The 18,822-nt window shown below is 42.1% G+C and overlaps 1 protein-coding gene across 1 annotated transcript in view; it reads left to right on the forward strand.

The window, feature by feature from the left end:
• The first annotated feature begins 4,824 nt into the window (after nucleotides 1-4,824).
• Nucleotides 4,825-18,822, forward strand: part of LOC306960406 (guanine nucleotide-binding protein G(q) subunit alpha) — a 42,285-nt gene continuing 28,287 nt past the window's right edge. The window contains exon 1 of the mRNA XM_079552838.1: nucleotides 4,825-5,471. Within this exon, the coding sequence (XP_079408964.1) occupies nucleotides 5,336-5,471 (136 nt within the window). The 5' untranslated portion in view covers nucleotides 4,825-5,335. The remainder of the gene's footprint in view (nucleotides 5,472-18,822) is intronic.

The following is an 18,822-nucleotide window of genomic DNA, read 5'->3' on the forward strand; positions in this document are numbered from 1 at the left end:
GAACATATCTCAGTATGTAAAAACGGTGGCCTGTTCCTTTGAGACAGAGTGAAATAGTTCTCAAGACAGAGCAAATCCAAACAAGACTTAAAAATCTACACACTTGCCTCTTACTGTAATTGATTAATTTTATGTTGATGTTTTTTATTGATTGTATTTGTTTTTCTTATATTTTATGCTGCTTTAACTGTGAAGCACTTTGAATTGCCTTGTGTATGAATTGTGCTCTCCGTGTTTTTTGTTGTGTTTTCCTCGTTTTTTTGTCACATTTTCGTGTTTTTTTAGTCACGCTTTTGTCGCCATGTTGATTTTTTTTGTTCCTCTTGGAGCTTTTTTGTCTCTTTTGAGAACTTGCACTAGGCCAGTAAACTCTGCAAACGCTGACCTTGATTGATTTTTCCTACTCCTACCACTGTATCTCTCATTACTAAGAGATACAGGGGTAACTCTTAGTGATGAAGGTTGTACTTCTATTTACTTTGGCACTTACTGGTATTTCAAGGATACTACAGCAGCAATTCATAAGTAGTAAATGTGGTACTTCTACATAGACGTAATTTCTAGGATTGTGTGACTATAAAACAACATAAAACAGCAATAGGGAAAACAAGAAGTACAACCTTCATTAGATACCACTGTATCTAGAAGTACTTGTAATTCTCACTATAGCATCTTTAAAGTACCACGATTAGTACCTAGAAGAACCACTATTATTACTAGCATTTACCACTGTAAGTACCACAATAAGTACCTAGAATTACCACTGCAAGTACCCCTCTAAAAATATATATATATTGCGTGTTTTTGTTGTGTTTTCATCCTTGTTTTGTCTCATTTTTGTGGCTTTTTGGTCACACTTTTGTTGATTTTTTTGTTGTTCCTCTTTTGTGTCTCTTTTGAGAACTTGCACTAGGACTGTAAACTCTGCACTGCCAACGCTGACCTTGATTGATTTTCGCTCCTACTCATTGTACATAAGACGCCTCCTCAGGGGGCGGACTGGGACTGGCCCAAATTAGCGTAAATGCGACACTTCCACAAATACATTTGTTAGCCTCTTACCACCCGCCGTAAAGCCACCGTTTTTACATACTGAGATATGTTCTTACCTTAGCTTTGACGAGTTCTTTAGGACCTGTCTGATCTTCCCCCGTGCCTTCAGTCACGGCGTTAGCATTTAGCCTCTCCCTCTCTCCACTATAGCTCCAAAACAGGTCAAGATAGAAGCTACCAAGCTCTTCCACGTTTTCCCTATTTAAATATGGTTACGTGAAGTGTTCCACTACAAAGTATAATTACACAAAATTAAACAATGTGGATTTTCTAAGCGGATAAAAGGGGGGACTATATTGTAAGGCGTAATAATACCAGGAGTAGTTCGAAATCCGCGCAGTAATCTTCACTTTACTGTGCGGATGCCAAATTACTCCTGGTTTTATTACGCCTTACAATATAGTTCCCCCTTTTATCCGCTTAGAAAATCCACATTGTTTAATTATGGTTACTTCATGTAACCATATTTAAATAGGGAAAATGTGGAAGAGCTTGGTAGCTTCTATCTTGACCTGTTTTGGAGCTATAGTGGAGAGAGGGAGAGGCTAAATGCTAACGCCGTCAGATCAGACAGGTCCTAAAGAACTCGTCAAAGCTAAGGTAAGAACATGTCTCAGTATGTAAAAACGGTGGCCTGTTCCTTTAAAGGGGCTAGATGCAAGTTAGTCATTTTATACTCACTACTGCCACCTCAGGTCATACGTGTAACTGCAGCTTCTATATTAAGCTTGTGCACTTCGGCACTTCAGACCCGAATTAACACCTTTCTGAGTGCAGGATTTTAGAGGCAGTTGTGGTGAACAGGTCTGAGCTCATTCTACACATTAGGACATGGAGGAACATGTAGGGGGAGGAAAATACTTTTCAGTAGTTTTAACATTTTTAAACTCCTTATAGCCCCTTTAACCGAGAGCATTTTCTCCAGTTCAGCTTTACCCAAATCCAAAAGCTTCTTGACTGGAAAAGCTGAAAGCTAAAATCTAGAAAAGTGATGGCAACTTTTTGTCACACCTGGCATTTTTGTTTGCTGATGTTCGTTTTTGTTTTGTTTTTTGCCGCTTTTTCATGACTTTTCTGTGGCTTTTTGGCGTGTTTTCGTTTCTTGTTTTTCGTTTATTTTTTTCGGCGTGTTTTTGTTGTTTTTTTCATCGCTTTGTCGCCACGTTTTTGTCACATTTTGTTGTGTTTTTGTCACTTTTTTTGTTGCTTTTCCTGCACATTTTTGTTTTTGGATGCTTTTCTTTTAAGCTTTTAGATTTGGGTAAAGCTCGGTCATGCCCGGGGGGTAAGGGTAAGGTAAAGTGAGGGGCCAAACCGGTGGCCCTATAGAGCCAGTGGCCCTTCTGTGCTCTTCCAGAATGGACATATGGCCAGTCCGCCCCTGCTCCTGTTTGCTGTCCATTTTGCACACCCTAAGTGATTTTATTAAGTGCTCAATTTCTCCATTGTGAGATCAACAAAGTAACATCTTATCGTTTTTGTCACTGTCTTGTTGCTTGGGGGGGGATGTGCTCGGTTCAGGTGGGGGTTAAGAGATTAAAAACAGCTCAGATAAGGTCATTGATCCCAGTGACTCCGAACAGAACATGCTGTCATTCCCCTGGACACTCCACCCCCACGGCTGCGAGGAAGAATCCCCATTTAACCCCCGTGAGATCGATCGCGTTCAGACGTAGCGTATTTGAACAGCGTGAACAACGTGACGTCGGCGGTGAGAGCAGGTAGAGTCACCTCAGTGAAAGCCCCCGCGCGTATTGGTCCATTCATGCTTCCGCAGGCTGCAAACAAAAGCACCCGGGCCGGGGGGGAGAGATGAAAACATGATTCATTCACATTTCCATTCCACAGGTGGGGCTCGCAGCTCGACGTGACACGCCCCCTGTTTGATGGGAGGCCGACGTCACCCTGTCCGCGTGGGGGAGCCTGCAGACCGGAGACTGCACGTTCAAGCCCCCCCCCCCCCACTTCTTTACTGGAGGATACTGAGACCATATAGTGACAAAAGAGCTACAAAAAAGTAACAAAAAGTGATGAAAAAGGCAAATATGTGATCAATGAAAACTGAAATGTGTTTGGTGAAGGGGTGGTTTTAACAGAAAAGGTGAGCAAAACAAGATTTAAAGGCACACTGTGGAACATTTTGCTGCTAGTAATACAAGACACGGTCCTGGACCAGCTGGACACAGAGAAGAGGAGATGTGGATGAGAACTGAACCTATGTATGGCAGCCTATAGGGAGCTATAGGGAGCGCTTTTCTCCAGGTCGACTTTACCCAAATGTACAGAATACAGATAAAATACAAAATATGAAAATAAGTCAAAAGTTGGACAAAAATGCAACAAAAGCCAAAAAAAAGACAAAAATTAGACAAAAATATTACACAAAAAAGACTAAAATTAGACAAAAATGCAACAAAAATTAGATAAAAATGCGACACAAAAGGGACAAAAATATTACACAAAAAAGACAAAAATTTGACAAAAATGCGACACAAAAAAGACTAAAATTAGACAAAAATTAGACAAAGATTTGACAAAAAAGGGACAAAAACTTGACAAAAAACACTAAATTTTTTGGACCAAAATTTGACAAAAATGCAACAAAAGGCAAAAAAAAGACAAAAATGCGACAAAAATATGACACAAAAAAGACTAAAATTAGACAAAAATGCAACAAAAATGCAACAAAAATTAGACAAAAATGCGACACAAAAGGGGCAAAAATATTACACAAAAACACTAAAATTTGACAAAAAAATTTACAAAAATTTGACAAAAAAGGGACAAAAACATGACAAAAACCACAACATTTTTTTGACCAAAATTAGACAAAAATGCAACAAAAAAATAGACAAAAATGTGACAAAAAAGGGACAAAAATATGACACAAAAAAGAATAAAATGAGACAGCAATATGACAAAAATGCAAAAAAAAAGAAGACAAAAGACAAAAGTGCGACAAAAAAGGACAAAAAATTCACAAAAATGTGTCAAAAACACAAAAAAATACGAAAATGAGGGAAGACGCTTTGAAAGGAGGCGTTACTCTGGCCTATTGCTGGGTTTCAGGTGACATCACAGCTTTCTAAAGGCCTATATTATATAGAGGTAAAATTATTTTGTTCTTTATATTATTGATCATTTCTGTAATTCATAGATTTTATATGTAGATATGACTTGTGTAATGCAGTTAATGGGAAATCGGCTGTAAACTCTCCAGTCAAGATTAGATTTGGATAAAGCTGAACTAAAATGTGCTCGGTTAAGAGGATGAACGAATCAGAACTTGGATTCCGATGACTTTCCCCAAACAGCAGATGGTGCTGTTTCCAACCAAACAAGCCCGTGGGTCCTACACGCGCTGCTGCTCCGGTCTGCGGACCCTTCACCCCGGGCTCTGGCAGCGCGGAGGAGTGGATCTGGCCTGTGGAATAAAAATACACGAAGAGAATCCAGGGGAAAGGAGAAGACCGAAGCAACACTCGGCGTTTCCCCCGCACCGGCCTCGCATCGCCGCCTCCTCCTCCACGGACAGCCTCGTCCTTTACGCGCGGCTCTCGTGTCGTTTCACGCGGGGAGAGACCGTGGGAGAGACAACCGTACTGTATCCCAGCCTGGCGGAGGATCGGAGCGAAAGTCCGCCATATTCTGCCTTACCACGCCCGGGGAGTCGCTCGAGCCATTGGCTGGAGAGGTGTGGAGGGGTGGGTGGGGGGAACACGGGACAGCTTTTCCTTCATGCCTGCTCTCTCTCCCTTCTTCTCTCTGGACTGTCGCCTTTACGCGCGCCCTGGCCGTGAAACCGTGTTTGGACCGAGTCTGGGAGAGTGGGGTACGGATGGCAGCGCTTGACGAGATCCCACACGGCAGCGGCGGCGGCGGGGGGGGCACTGTGGCACCGACTGGGATGGCTCTCCAAAGGATCTGTTGATCATTTCGTGCGTAAAAGCGGATATTACACCAATTAGGACAACAACGGGCGTGTAAATCGACACGCTTTGGACGCTTGGTCGGGAGTTGTCGTAGGCCCAGAGACGAGGGGAAGGGGGGGGGGATCATTTCACAAACATTTCTTTTTTTTCTCCTCCACCTTTGGACTTGTAATAAGGGCGTTATTTGTGTGCCTGTATGAGGACGCTCCTTCGCCATTAGCGGGAGCAGGCCTTCCCTGCGAGGGAAAAAAAAACCCTGGATGAATCACTACTAAGGGGCGTTGGGAGAGCTGTAAACGCGTGTGTGTTTGGTTAAAAAAGAAGAAAGAAGAGACACACACAGAAAGAGTATGACCCTGGAATCCATAATGGCGTGTTGCCTCAGCGAAGAGGCCAAAGAAGCCCGGAGGATCAACGATGAGATCGAGAGGCAGCTCCGCCGGGATAAGAGGGACGCGCGCCGCGAACTGAAACTGTTGCTCCTCGGTAAGGCACTATACACTCAGGCAGGGGAGGAGGAGGGGGGGGTGACCAAGCCCGAATTCCCAAATACCTCTGCCGGGTTTTAGGGGAGGGAAAGGGGGGAGAGCGGAAGGAAGCGGAGGATCGATGGCCAGGGGCTTCCCACCTGAGGGAAAGTTCTATAAGCCAAAATAACTTGATCTAAATTTGGATAACTTTTAGTGCAATATGACACATCGGACACATTTGACAGGGTAGTACTATAACCCCCCCATCAACATTCCTTATGATGTTTATCAGGGCGATATATCGTATGGGCGATATATCGGAGTACGTGACAATTTTGCGTATGTATCGAGGCTGTATCGTGATCAGTGTTACATTTAGTTACAAAAATATGGCTTTTTTTCAGAAACTAAGGAATATGGCATTAAAATTTACACAAAATACGGGAATATATTTGTACATGATGTGCATATTTTTGTGTCCGAGTGTTGTATATCTTTTTAAAATAGTTTGATCTTTTCATCACATGTATCACTTTATTCTACACAACCTATTTAGCTAAACCTCTTAACTCCCACCTGAACGAATCCCATTTTCTCCAGTTTGGCTTTACCCTAATTAAAAAGCTTCTTGGGGAAAAAAGCACCAAAACAGCCACAAACAATGAGAAGAAAACAAGGATGTAAGCGCAACAAAAAAGAGACAAAAACTCAACAAAAATGGGACAAAAATTCAACAAAAATTCAACCAAAAAGTGAAAAAAAATTCAACCAAAATGTGACAAAAATTCAACAAAAATGAAACAAAAAATTCAACCAAAAAGTGACAAAAATTAAACAAAAATGTGACAAAAACTCAACAAAAAAATTACAAAAACTCAATAAAAATGTGACCAAAAAGGAAAAAAAAAACATAAAAAAGGTGACACAACACAGCAATAATAAAAAGTTTTGTGGGTCTTAGCTTTCAAATGAGGTGTTACACAGGCCTATTTAAGGGCCAAAGAGGACAGAATGCATTCGGTTCAGGCGGGTGGTAAGAGGTTAACCACATTATCATCACATTTCAATAATACGTTTTTTTGTTTTCACACCTCAAACCCCTAAAATGTGAGGCGGTGCAACCGTCCGAGCAGATGACCAGACTAATAAAGCTTCTGAAAATTGTATTTTTAGGGTAACAAACAACATCATAATAAGCCAAATAAGCCGTCATTTGTGAATATTAATAGTTTTTGAGAAACGTTTGTCAGACAATTTGTAAACTTAAAGCCGGGGTACCTGACTTTTAAATATGTTTTTACCACCTCAGAGTGAGATGTAAACACAGCCAAAAAACAGATTTTAGATTTAACCCCTTAACCCCCACCTGAACCGAGCACATTTCCTCCAGTTTGGCTTTACCCCAATCCAAAAGCTTCTGGAAAAAAGCTGTGAAAATAGCGACAGAACTGAGACAAAAACAATGATGGAAATGTGACAAATTTAACCCCCTCCCCACTGATGCCACAGACAGCGTGTGGAGGGGGCGTGTCGGAAAGGGTCAGAGGTTCTTAACCTCTTACCACCCGCCTACACCGAATGCATGCTGCTCCCCTTTGGCTATAGGCCTGTGTAACACCTCATTTGAAAGCTAAGACCCACAAAACGGATATTTTTCCTCGCGTTGTTGCTGTGTTGTGTCACCTTTCTATGTTTTTTTTTGTTTGTTTTTTTACCACATTTCTGTTGAGATTTTGTCACTTTTTGGTTGTGTTTTTCACATTTCTAATTTAAAAAAAAAAATTGTCACTTGTTGGTTGACTTTTCGTCACATCTTTGTTGAATTTTTGTTGAAATTTTGTCACATTTTTGTCACATCTTTTTTGATTTTTTGTCACATCTTTGTTGAATTTTTGTTGAAATTTTGTCACATTTTTGTTAAATTTTTGTCACATTTTTGTTGAAATTTTGTCACATTTTTGTTGAATTTTTGTCACATTTTTGTTGAATTTTTGTCACATTTTTGTAGAATTTTTGTCACATCTTTGTCACATTTTTGTTGATTTTTTGTCACATTTTTGTCACATCTTTTTTGAATTTTTGTCACATTTTTGTCACATTTTTGTCACATCTTTGTTGAATTTTTGTTGAAATTTTGTCACATTTTTGTTGAATTTTTGTCACATTTTTGTCACATATTTGTTGATTTTTTGTCACATTTTTGTTGAATTTTTGTCTTTTTTTTTGCTGCGTTTACATCCTTGTTTTCTTCTCATTTTTTTGTGGCTCTTTTGGTGCTTTTTGATTCGGGCAACGCCAAACTGGAGAAAACGGGATCTGTTCAGGTGGGAGTTAAGAGGTTAAAGAGACAGAGGCCTATTTCAAGACATTCGCTACAGCCATTTTGAGAGAGCAATTTTATACAAGGCAGTTATTCTAATTTACTGCATTTACAGACTAACAGAAGGTTTGGTCATCATTGTAGTGTGATATAGACTGGTGCTATGTGATTGAAAAAAGCATGATACCCCCTCTTTAAACTCCAGCAGCCCTTCACACTTTTGAGGAGCGCAGATTGGCAGCCTGGCAGAGGAAAGGGAACTCTGCCAGCGCTGGCCCGGCTGCGAACGTGCCGAAAACCACCATATTTGAATAACTGCAGCCCGTTAGCTCGAGGAAACAAATCGTTGCTCTGGTCCAGCCGGGGTGTCAGATTGCATCCAAATAACCGCTGAGGATTTACGAGATTAAGATTTGAATGTAAGGATTTCTGCATTTTCAGTTCAGATTGTGAGTTCCTGAGTGTCATTAGAGCTGCACACATTGAGATAAACTCATGCGCAACCAGGAACCAAAACAAGGCTAAAGTGGTCAAATAAAAACTGTCCATAAAAACTTTTAACCAAACCGGGAGTGTGAGCCGGAGTGGTGCCGCGCTGTGGGCATTAGAAGCTACTTCCGCTCGGTTTAATGTGTGCGCACAGCCTCACCGCGGCTAACAAATTGCCGTGCTTGGCTCTCTGTGGCCTATTACTGAGATAACTCGGGCCGGCTCTTTCCGGGGCTGGTTCCAATTCAATCCTCTGCCATTTGAAAGCCTTTTCTTGTGCATTATTCGGGTTTACAGTATATATTTACGCACCATTTACGACTGTAGCAACTTGTTAGAATGCTGTTAGCTACAAATGACGGCTTGTGTTATGCCTGCAGGGGGTGCTTAAAGGGATATTTCAGGATTTTTGACATAGGGCCTCATTTCAGTGTTTTTTTTATTTTTTTATTCATGCAGTCGTTATATTTGAAGAGTTTAGCGCTGCTAGGCTAGTGCTAGGCTAGTGCATGTCTATGGTAACTAGTAGCCTGAATAGAGCTCCACAGTCCCGCCTCCTCTCCGGTCCGGAAGTAAAACCCCCCTTGCTTTGAGACCGTATTGATTTGGAATAAAGTCTTTAACTCCGTAACTCCGTCAGCTTGGGCTGAATCCAGCTCTGTGGTTATAAAGCGACCGCAAAGTCAGACGCAGATGAAAAAAGCGTGTATGAGATCGGTCTAGTTTACGAAAAAATACAGTTTAACTCTGAGCCTTCGTCCTAGAACTACATTACCCAGGATGCTCGGGAGTCCCATGATCTACTACGAGGCTTTTGATTGGTGGAGCTTCACGTTCCTATACGTGTTTATTTATTGTAATGTAGACGACATATTATAAACAATGTATTCAAACATAATGCAGGCAGATAGTTGACGTTTTATCCATGTCTAACACTTAGAGTAAGAAAAACGTCCCAAAAATGTTCCCAACGATCCAATTAAACGAACCACCATCATTTTTATTCCAATTAGCAGGATTCAGATTGTTTAATAGTGAAATAATATAGAACTTTTGTCTGCAAAGTAAAAGAAACTGGCCGTGTTTGCTGAAAACCTGGTTGCCTTGACCAGCGGGCGCGATGTCGCAATGGTTCTTGGGATACGGAGTTTCTATAGTCAGGAAGTGAATGATGTCACAGCCTTGTACCTTTGCCTTTTCTTCAACATGTCGTCTTCTTTTTGGATTGAAATGAAACATTTTATGGTCACGAATTGCTACAGAGCTGATTAGCTTTTGCGGTGACGTTAAACTCGTTATATTTGAACTTTTGGAAAATCGACGGTCGTGTAGACGGGGATTTTTTGCTTCCGGAGCAACAAAACCGCGAGGGGCGGGACTGTGGAGCTCTATTACTAATAATTTCAAAATCATGGGGTCGTTCGCCGACGTTGACATATCTGATATGTAGAAAGCTCCTTTGTGAATTCCACGTGTAGCAGATCACTCCGCCGTGGTGTAGCTACAACCAGGAAACTGATGCTGCTCAAATATATATATATAATATAAATTATTCAGACACAGACATTTATGGTTAGTCTATAAGTGATTTGCCTCAGGTGCACTGTGCTTGGGTCAGACTGTTTTTAGTGCTACTAGTTACCATAGACATGCACTAGCCTAGCACCGCTAAACTCTCCAAATATAAGGACTCTTTTTCCTCCGGCTACCAGAGGCCTGGGAGCTTGAGGGTTCTGCGCAGTATCTTTGTTGTTCCTAGAACTGCACTTTTTTGGACCGAGATGTCTGATGTATTTCCTGGGATCTGCTGAGGCCGTGCTGAGGCCGTGCTGAGGCCGTGCAGACTCAGAGGCCGTGCAGACTCAGAGGCCCTGCTGAGGCCCTGCTGAGGCCGTGCTGAGGCCGTGCTGAGGCCGTGCTGAGGCCGTGCAGACTCAGAGGCCCTGCTGAGGCCGTGCTGAGGCCGTGCTGAGGCCGTGCAGACTCAGAGGCCCTGCTGAGGCCGTGCTGAGGCCGTGCTGAGGCCGTGCTGAGGCCGTGCTGAGGCCGTGCAGACTCAGAGGCCCTGCTGAGGCCGTGCTGAGGCCGTGCAGACTCAGAGGCCGTGCTGAGGCCGTGCAGAGGCCGTGCAGACTCAGAGGCCCTGCTGAGGCCGTGCTGAGGCCGTGCTGAGGTCGTGCTGAGGCCGTGCTGAGGCCGTGCAGACTCAGAGGCCGTGCTGAGGCCGTGCAGACTCAGAGGCCCTGCTGAGGCCGTGCTGAGGCCGTGCTGACTCAGAGGCCGTGCAGACTCAGAGGCCCTGCTGAGGCCGTGCAGACTCAGAGGCCGTGCTGAGGCCGTGCAGACTCAGACGTCATGCTGAGGCCGTGCAGACTCAGAGGCCGTGCTGAGGCCGTGCAGACTCAGACGTCATGCTGAGGCCGTGCTGAGGCCGTGCAGACTCAGAGGCCGTGCTGAGGCCCTGCTGAGGCCCTGCTGAGGCCGTGCTGAGGCCGTGCTGAGGCCGTGCAGACTCAGAGGCCCTGCTGAGGCCGTGCAGACTCAGAGGCCATGCTGAGGCCGTGCAGACTCAGAGGCCATGCTGAGGCCGTGCTGAGGCCCTGCTGAGGCCCTGCTGACTCAGAGGCCGTGCAGACTCAGAGGCCGCACAGACTCAGAGGCCGTGCAGACTCAGAGGCCGTGCTGAGGCCGTGCAGACTCAGAGGCTGTGCTGAGGCCATGCTGAGGCTGTGCTGAGGCCGTGCTGAGGCCGTGCTGAGGCCCTGCTGACTCAGAGGCCGTGCAGACTCAGAGGCCGTGCTGAGGCCGTGCAGACTCAGAGGCTGTGCTGAGGTCGTGCTGAGGCCGTGCAGACTCAGAGGCCGTGCTGAGGCCGTGGTGAGGCCATGCTGACTCAGAGGCTGTGCTGAGGCCATGCTGACTCAGAGGCTGTGCTGAGGCCATGCTGACTCAGAGGCTGTGCTGAGGCCATGCTGAGGCTGTGCTGAGGCCGTGCTGAGGCCCTGCTGAGGCCGTGCTGAGGCCGTGCTGAGGCCGTGCTGAGGCCCTGCTGAGGCCGTGCTGAGGCCCTGCTGTTGTCAGAGGCGCTGGGGCCAAAGTCTGCAGTTTTATTGGGAGCTGCGCACGCCTCACACTGGTAATGATTACACCACTGACTCTGGGCTTCACCGGACCGGCCTCCACAGCTCATTCAGGAAACTCTGTTCCCACAGAAAACATGATCCCAGACGTTATTGCGCCAAAATGCAGTTTGTGCAAATAGAGCCATGAAGTCGGGCTGCACAACATCACCAACTTATTATAGAGACATAAAGTGATGCTTTATCCATTTAATATATCACGAAATCCCTGAGCTCGTTATCTGACTGAGATTTACACATTTTCTCCTTAGATAATTCCACAGTCGGACAAATGGCCTAAAATCTACATCACAATGAGTGGTGGGACTGGATTAAACATTTTTAATCGAGTTAATTACAGGTCTGTAATTCATTAATCACAATTAATCGCATTTATAGCAGTAGGTTCAGCATGTTTGGCTCATGGGCCTGATAATTAAGTCTGTTCAGTAAATCTATGTGGAGTTTCAGAAATATTTGTGGTATTAAAGAGTTTTTTGCAGTTTCATCTGTGAACCCGGAAGTAGAGACAATAGATACAGACGGCATCTCTGGAATCATCCATATATGGTCATGTTTGATAACAGTTAAGGGGGAAAACAATTTTGAAAAAATCAAAACTTTCTCTAATTATGCAAAAACTACTGTAACAAATGCTGAAGTATGAATATAGTTTCTACTAAATAAAGATACAAAGACATGAGGAGGTGCAAAGTGGTTCAACTGCCCATAAATACATGAATAACAGAGAATGCTAACTTGATGCTACATGTTAGCATCGGGCTAATGCTAACGTTAGCTAGCGCTAGCTACAACTGCCATTTTTTCACTTCTACTGAACAATCTGCTGTGAGAAAATATCCATATGGGCCTGATTTACACTTGACTTTATTTGTATGTGATAAATAAGTTGATATTCTACCAGAAAATGGCAAAAAAGAGTGGGAAATTTCGCTAAAGATTCTATTCTCCCCCTCGGCGAGGCCACGCCCCCTTCTATGACGAGATGCCGTCTGTATCTGCAGCTGTTTCCATGGTAACGATAAACAATTGAGCTGGAACTAGCTTCAGGTAAAACAGTATAGAAAGTGATGGAGCTCCGTGTTGGACAGTTTTTTCTGATTATGGACACCTTGTCCTGCATTATCCCTTACTTAAAGTAATAGGCCACCACTTTTACATACTGAGATATGCTCTTACCTTAGCTTTGACGAGTTCTTTAGGACCTGTCTGATCTTCACCCGTGCCTTCAGTCACGTAAACACAGCACAGACGGCGTTAGCATTTAGCCTCTCCTGCTCTCCACTATAGCTCCAAAACAGGTCAAGATAGAAGCTACCAAGCTCTTCCACGTTTTCCCTATTTAAATATGTTTACGTGAAGTGTTACACTACAAAGTATAATTACACAAAAGTAAACAATGTGGATTTTCTAAGCGGATAAAAGGGGGAAGGAACTATGCTGTAAGGCGTAATAATACCAGGAGTAGTTCGAAATCCGCACAGTAATCTTCACTTTACTGTGCGGATGCCAAATTACTCCTGGTATTATCAGCATTATGAATGAGCCCAGACCACCACAACTGCCTCTAAAAATCCTGCACTGTCACTCAGAAAGGTGTTAATTCGGGTCTGAATTGCCGTCACACACGAGTTTAATATAGAAGCTGCAGTTACACGTATGACCTGAGGTGGCAGTAGTGAGTATAAAATGGCCAACTTTGCATCTAGCCCCTTTAAATCGTGTCCACAACAATATAAAAAATTACAATATCAAAAAACCCTATCAATAATAGTATATATATGAGCAAACCCGTGCAAAGAGCGACCATGTGAAGTCCTTTGACCAACTAAATACTCCGTCCAGCCTCTACAAACACATACATTATTTATTTAGTTAATGTCTTGCCTGAAAGGGTATTTGAATTTTCACCCTCGTCAAAAAGATCCCGGAGTGTTGTTTTGTTTTGAAGCTTGTCTCACGTAATCAGTGTTGTGGACTCCATAGCTTCCACATCACTGTCCGTTTACCTTCTGTTTTTTTCATTTTTCAGCGCTTTGACATAATCTGAGGAAATGATTGTGGCCGAGTCGGTGTGTTTTGTAATATTCCCGACCCTGGATGGAACACGGCATTAGTTCCGGTCAGGAAATCTGTGCCAAACAAGTCGTCTCCTTCTCCTCACCACTTTGCTTTAATTAGATTTCTAACAAAAAAGCTCTTCAGCGTCGGATCTCCGCGCATCCGCAACTCGGAATCTTTCCAGATGCGAAGCCGCTGCAGTGAAGTCGTGTTTCATTAACCTTCACCCATTTTCTCCAGCTCGGCTTCACCCAAATCTAGAAGCTTCTCGTTGCCCCGTTGTGATTGTCACGCTTTTGTTGTGATAACATGATGATAATGCAGTAAAAACGACTAAAACGTGATTACAAAAACCAGGAAGAAACATAGATGGGTTCTGTAGGTCTTAGCTTTCAAATGTAGTCCCCTCATTTGAAAGCTAAGACCTACAAAAGTGATGTGTGTAACTTTTTTGACACGGTGTCACAGCGATTTTTTTCATCTTTTAAATAATTTTTATTTATTTCTATTTATTTATTTTGGTTCGGGACAGTGCATGTTATCCCTTTAATAGTTTAAGTTAAGTGTGTAATACTCAAAATATCCAGATTAGATCAGGGTTGGACTAGTTTGGACCGGTTTATGCTGGTCTGAATTGGTTTAGACCTTGCTTGGATTGGTTTGGACTGGTATAGATCACGTTTAGACTGGTTTAGATCAAGTTTAGACCGGTTTAGATCAAGTTTAGACTGGCTTAGATCACATTTAGACCGGTTTAGATCACGTTTAGACCGGTTTAGATCAAGTTTAGACCGGCTTAGATCAAGTTTAGACCGGTTTAGATCACGTTTAGACCGGTTTAGATCAAGTTTAGACCGGCTTAGATCAAGTTTAGACCGGTTTAGATCACGTTTAGACAGGTTTAGATCAAGTTTAGACCGGTTTAGATCAAGTTTAGACCGGTTTAGATCAAGTTTAGACCGGTTTAGATCAAGTTTAGACCGGTTTAGATCAAGTTTAGACTGGCTTAGATCACATTTAGACTGGTTTAGATCAAGTTTAGACCGGTTTAGATCACGTTTAGACAGATTTTTTCCCACAATTATTTTGTTGGGTATTCAACTAATTTTTGTAACTTTTTTGTCATTTTTTCGTCCATTTTTTTTTATCACATTTTTGTAATTTTTTTGTCACATTTTGTCACATTTTTGTCATTTTTTCGTCCATTTTTTTTAATCACATTTTTGTCATTTTTTGTCACATTTTTGTCACATTTTTGTCATATTTTTTTGTCACATTTTGTCACATTTTGGTCAAATTTTTATCATATTTTTATCACATTTTTGTCATTTTTTGTCACATTTTTGTCATTTTTTTGTCATTTTTTTGTCAATTTCTTGAAAAAAAGAAAATGTGCTCGGTTCAGATGGGAGTTAAGGGGTTAAGCAAAGGCCCAACCTCGGACGTAAAAAAAATCCGTCTTGGATCAGGTCAGAGTTTGCTAATAGCGGTTTGTATCGGTCCAGGATCATGTTGCAGAGTGGGTTAGCCGGCCTCTAATGACAGGATGCTCACAATTAGCCTCTTTGAATAAGGAGTGAGGAGCCCATTAGACGGAGATGTGCTCGGCCGTGGTGAGTACGAGCAGCAACAAGCACTTTGGTACTTGGGAATCGAAGAATTTTTTTTTTTTTTACGTCTTTAAGAGTTTGATGTAAAAGCTGCAGTTATGGGAGTTCAGGGTTACCACACACATAAACTCGAAAAAAATCGAAACTGGAAGCTAGTTTTTGAATAAGTTGTTCCCACAGTTGCCAGCAGGAGGAGCCCCGAGCAAAGTCTTCATCAGCTCTAGCAAAGTATTTCATTATTACTGTTTATCCTCTTAACTCCCACCTGAACGGATCCTATTTTCTCCAGTTTGGCTTTACCCTAATCAAAAAGCTTCTTGGGGAAATAAAGCACCAAAACAGCCACAAAAAATGAGAAGAAAACAAGGATGTAAACGCGACAAAAAAGTGACAAAAACTCAACCAAAGAGCGACAAAAATTCAACAAAAAAATGACAAAAATTCAACAAAAATATGACAAAAAATCAACAAAAAGTGACAAAAAACTCAACCAAAAAGTGACAAAAATTCAACAAAAATGTGACAAAAATTCAACAAAAAAGTGACAAAAATTCAACAAAAAGTAACAAAAAACTCAACCAAAAAGTGACAAAAATTCAACAAAAAATGTGACAAAAATTCAACAAAAAAGTGACAAAAATTCAACAAAAAGTGACAAAAAACTCAACCAAAAAATGACAAACCTCAACAAAGATCTCACAAAAATGGAAAAAAAAGAAAAGAAAAAAAAAACATTCAAAAAGGTGACACAACTCAGCAACAATGCGAGGAAAAAGATCAGTTTTGTGGGTCTTAGCTTTCAAATGAGGTGCTACACAGGCCTATATAATAGCCAAAGAGGACAGAATGCATTTGGTTTAGGCGGGTGGTAAGAGGTTAAAAAGGATAAATATATAGACATTTTAGCCCTTTGCACGCTGACGTTAAGAACCATAAACCTCGATGTTTTTCTTATTTTTCGATGCACCTCGGCAGCTCCGTGTCAGGTTAAAGGCCCTATATCTGATTTTCTCACTAACATCACAATTCTTCAACTTGGATGAGTTTATGAACACGTTTCCCAGCTTTTCAGGCTCACTGTCACAGAAATGCTAACAAACACTAGCCTGCAAGTTCACAATGAATACTTTTTACTGTCACTTCTCTGCCTTTTTACAATGTGCTCAAAACCTTCTTTCATCTTCCCTGTGGGCGGGGCTGACCTGAACTGACTTGTGTTCAGGTACAAAAAAAAAAGACTATTAATATCAATATCTTATTATCTGCTATTGAGGTTTCAATCAGTGTTGAACGCATCAATTATCCGAAAAGTGTCTCGACTTAATGAATCCATAATGAGTTCATTATTAAAGTGGCACAGTCCTCATGTGCCCATCGGACCTAGTTTACGCGAATGCCCCGAGACTCAGTGGATCTGTGGGTAAAACTATTGTCAGTTAACCTCTTAACCTTTTCTCCAGTTCGGCTTTACCCAAATCTAAAAGCTTTGGGTAAAGAGAAGAGCAACAGTGTAACGCCTCATTTGAAAGCTCATTTATTTATTTATGTATTTATTTATTTCTATTTATTTATTTTGGTCGGGACAGTGCATGTTATCCCTTTAGTAGTTTAAGTTAGGTGAGTAATACTCAAAATATCCAGTTTAGATCAGGGTTTGACTAGTTTGGACTGGTTTATGCTGGTCTGGATTGGTTTAGACCTGGCTTGGATTGGTTTGGACTGGTATAGATCAAGTTTAGACCAGTTTAGATCAAGTTTAGACCGGTTTAGATCAGGTTTAGACCAGTATAGATCAAGTTTAGACCGGTTTAGATCAGGTTTAGACCAGTTTAGATCACGTTTAGACCGGTTTAGATCACGTTTAGACCGGTTTAGATCACGTTTAGACCGGTTTAGATCAGGTTTAGACCGGTTTAGATCAGGTTTAGACCAGTTTAGATCAAGTTTAGACCGGTTTAGATCAGGTTTAGACTGGTTTAGATCAGGTTTAGACTGGCTTAGATCAAGTTTAGACCGGTTTAGATCAAGTTTAGACAAGTTTAGATCAAGTTTAGACTGGTTTAGATCAGGTTTAGACTGGCTTAGATCAAGTTTAGACCGGTTTAGATCAAGTTTAGACAAGTTTAGATCAAGTTTAGACCGGTTTAGATCAAGTTTAGACCGGTTTAGATCAAGTTTAGACTGGTTTAGATCAGGTTTAGACCGGTTTAGATCAGGTTTAGATAAGTTTAGATCAAGTTTGGACTGGTTTAGATCAAGTTTAGACCGGTTTAGATCAAGTTTAGACAAGTTTAGATCAAGTTTGGACCAGTATAGATCAAGTTTGGACCGGTTTAGATGAAGTTTAGACCGGTTTATGCTTCTTTTGACAACTTTTAGACTGGTTTTGAGCAGGTATAGACTGATTTAGATCAGGTTTGGACCAGTATATTAAAAAAAAATGTTGGTTAGATAATACTTATACTTAGATACTTAAATACTGCATGACCACACAGAATCAGGTGGGAATCGAACCTGGGACCTTCTAACTGTGAAGCAGAGCACTAACCATGCCGCCCTGTAGCATTTTCATCCTCATTTTGTCGCCATTTAAATGCTTTTTTTTTCTTTTTCTAGAAGCTTTAAGATTTGGGTAAAGCCAAACTAGAGAGCTTAGTTCAGGTGGGGGTTAACAGGTTAATTTGCAGTGAGTTTGCTTTATATTATTGCTGTGTCACAAGCGTCTAAGTATACATGATATACAGTACTCAATGTTGGAAATGTGCATATCTTCCAAAAAGCAATTTCCATAATATCCTGTAGACGATATCCTGTGAAACGTAACTTATAAGTCACAGCTGCCAGAGTAAACTACACTGATAAAATGATCCACCTTGTGACCTGGAGCTGAAGACTGTGGGAACCTTATCGTCTCTCCCTGAGCAAAGTCCTCGGCTGCAGCTCCGCCGGCTTTTAACACACGGCTGTAATTGTGAGAGGAAGTTGTAAAGATGCCTCCTGATTCATGCGGCCATTTTATCTAGCGGGGCGTCTCGATATGTTTGTTTAAATGGCAGAGAGACTCGGGGTTTGTGTAGTGAACAATAAGACCTGCCATTAGCGGCCGCTCCCGTATGAGATGGAAAAATGATTTGAAAGCCCTGACCGCATGGACGTGTAGAGTGGTCAGGTCACAAAGCTGCTGCGTCACGGAGACCAGCAGTCCAGACTTCACAGACTCGTACTGAGAAAGAGGGATGCATGTTGGTCATTTTATGCTCACTACTGCCACCTCAGGTCTTTTGCGTAACTGCAGTCTCTATACATGCGTTTCCAATGACATCACACATACTGTAAATGCTCTAATATAGGCCGGTGCCTTTATTTACTCAAGGGCATCTGGGACCAGGCCTTTATTGGAACCAGGCCACAATTAGAGACAGGCCTTTATTTCTATTTGAGCAAAACGGACGACCAGGAAAATGAAGAAAAACGAGATTTGTGTCCATTTGCACCTAAAATATTAGGTTCATTTATTACATAACATTGCAAACCCTCTCCCAGCGGCTGGAACATTAACGCCTTTTATTTTGTCGGGACAACAGGAAGTGTTTCGCTGCTGTTAGCGGAGCTTTGACATCAATGTCACTGCAGGTTTCTGTTTCGTTTTTACCGCAGACCGCATTATTTGTTGTTATCTTGTGTAAAAGGCGAGTTTAGACGGAGCGTTTGTGTTTGTGATCGATCATGAGACTGACCCGAGAGAAG

This window comes from Gobius niger (assembly GCF_951799975.1).
Source record: "Gobius niger genome assembly, chromosome: 1".
Classification (NCBI taxonomy): domain Eukaryota; kingdom Metazoa; phylum Chordata; class Actinopteri; order Gobiiformes; family Gobiidae; genus Gobius; species Gobius niger.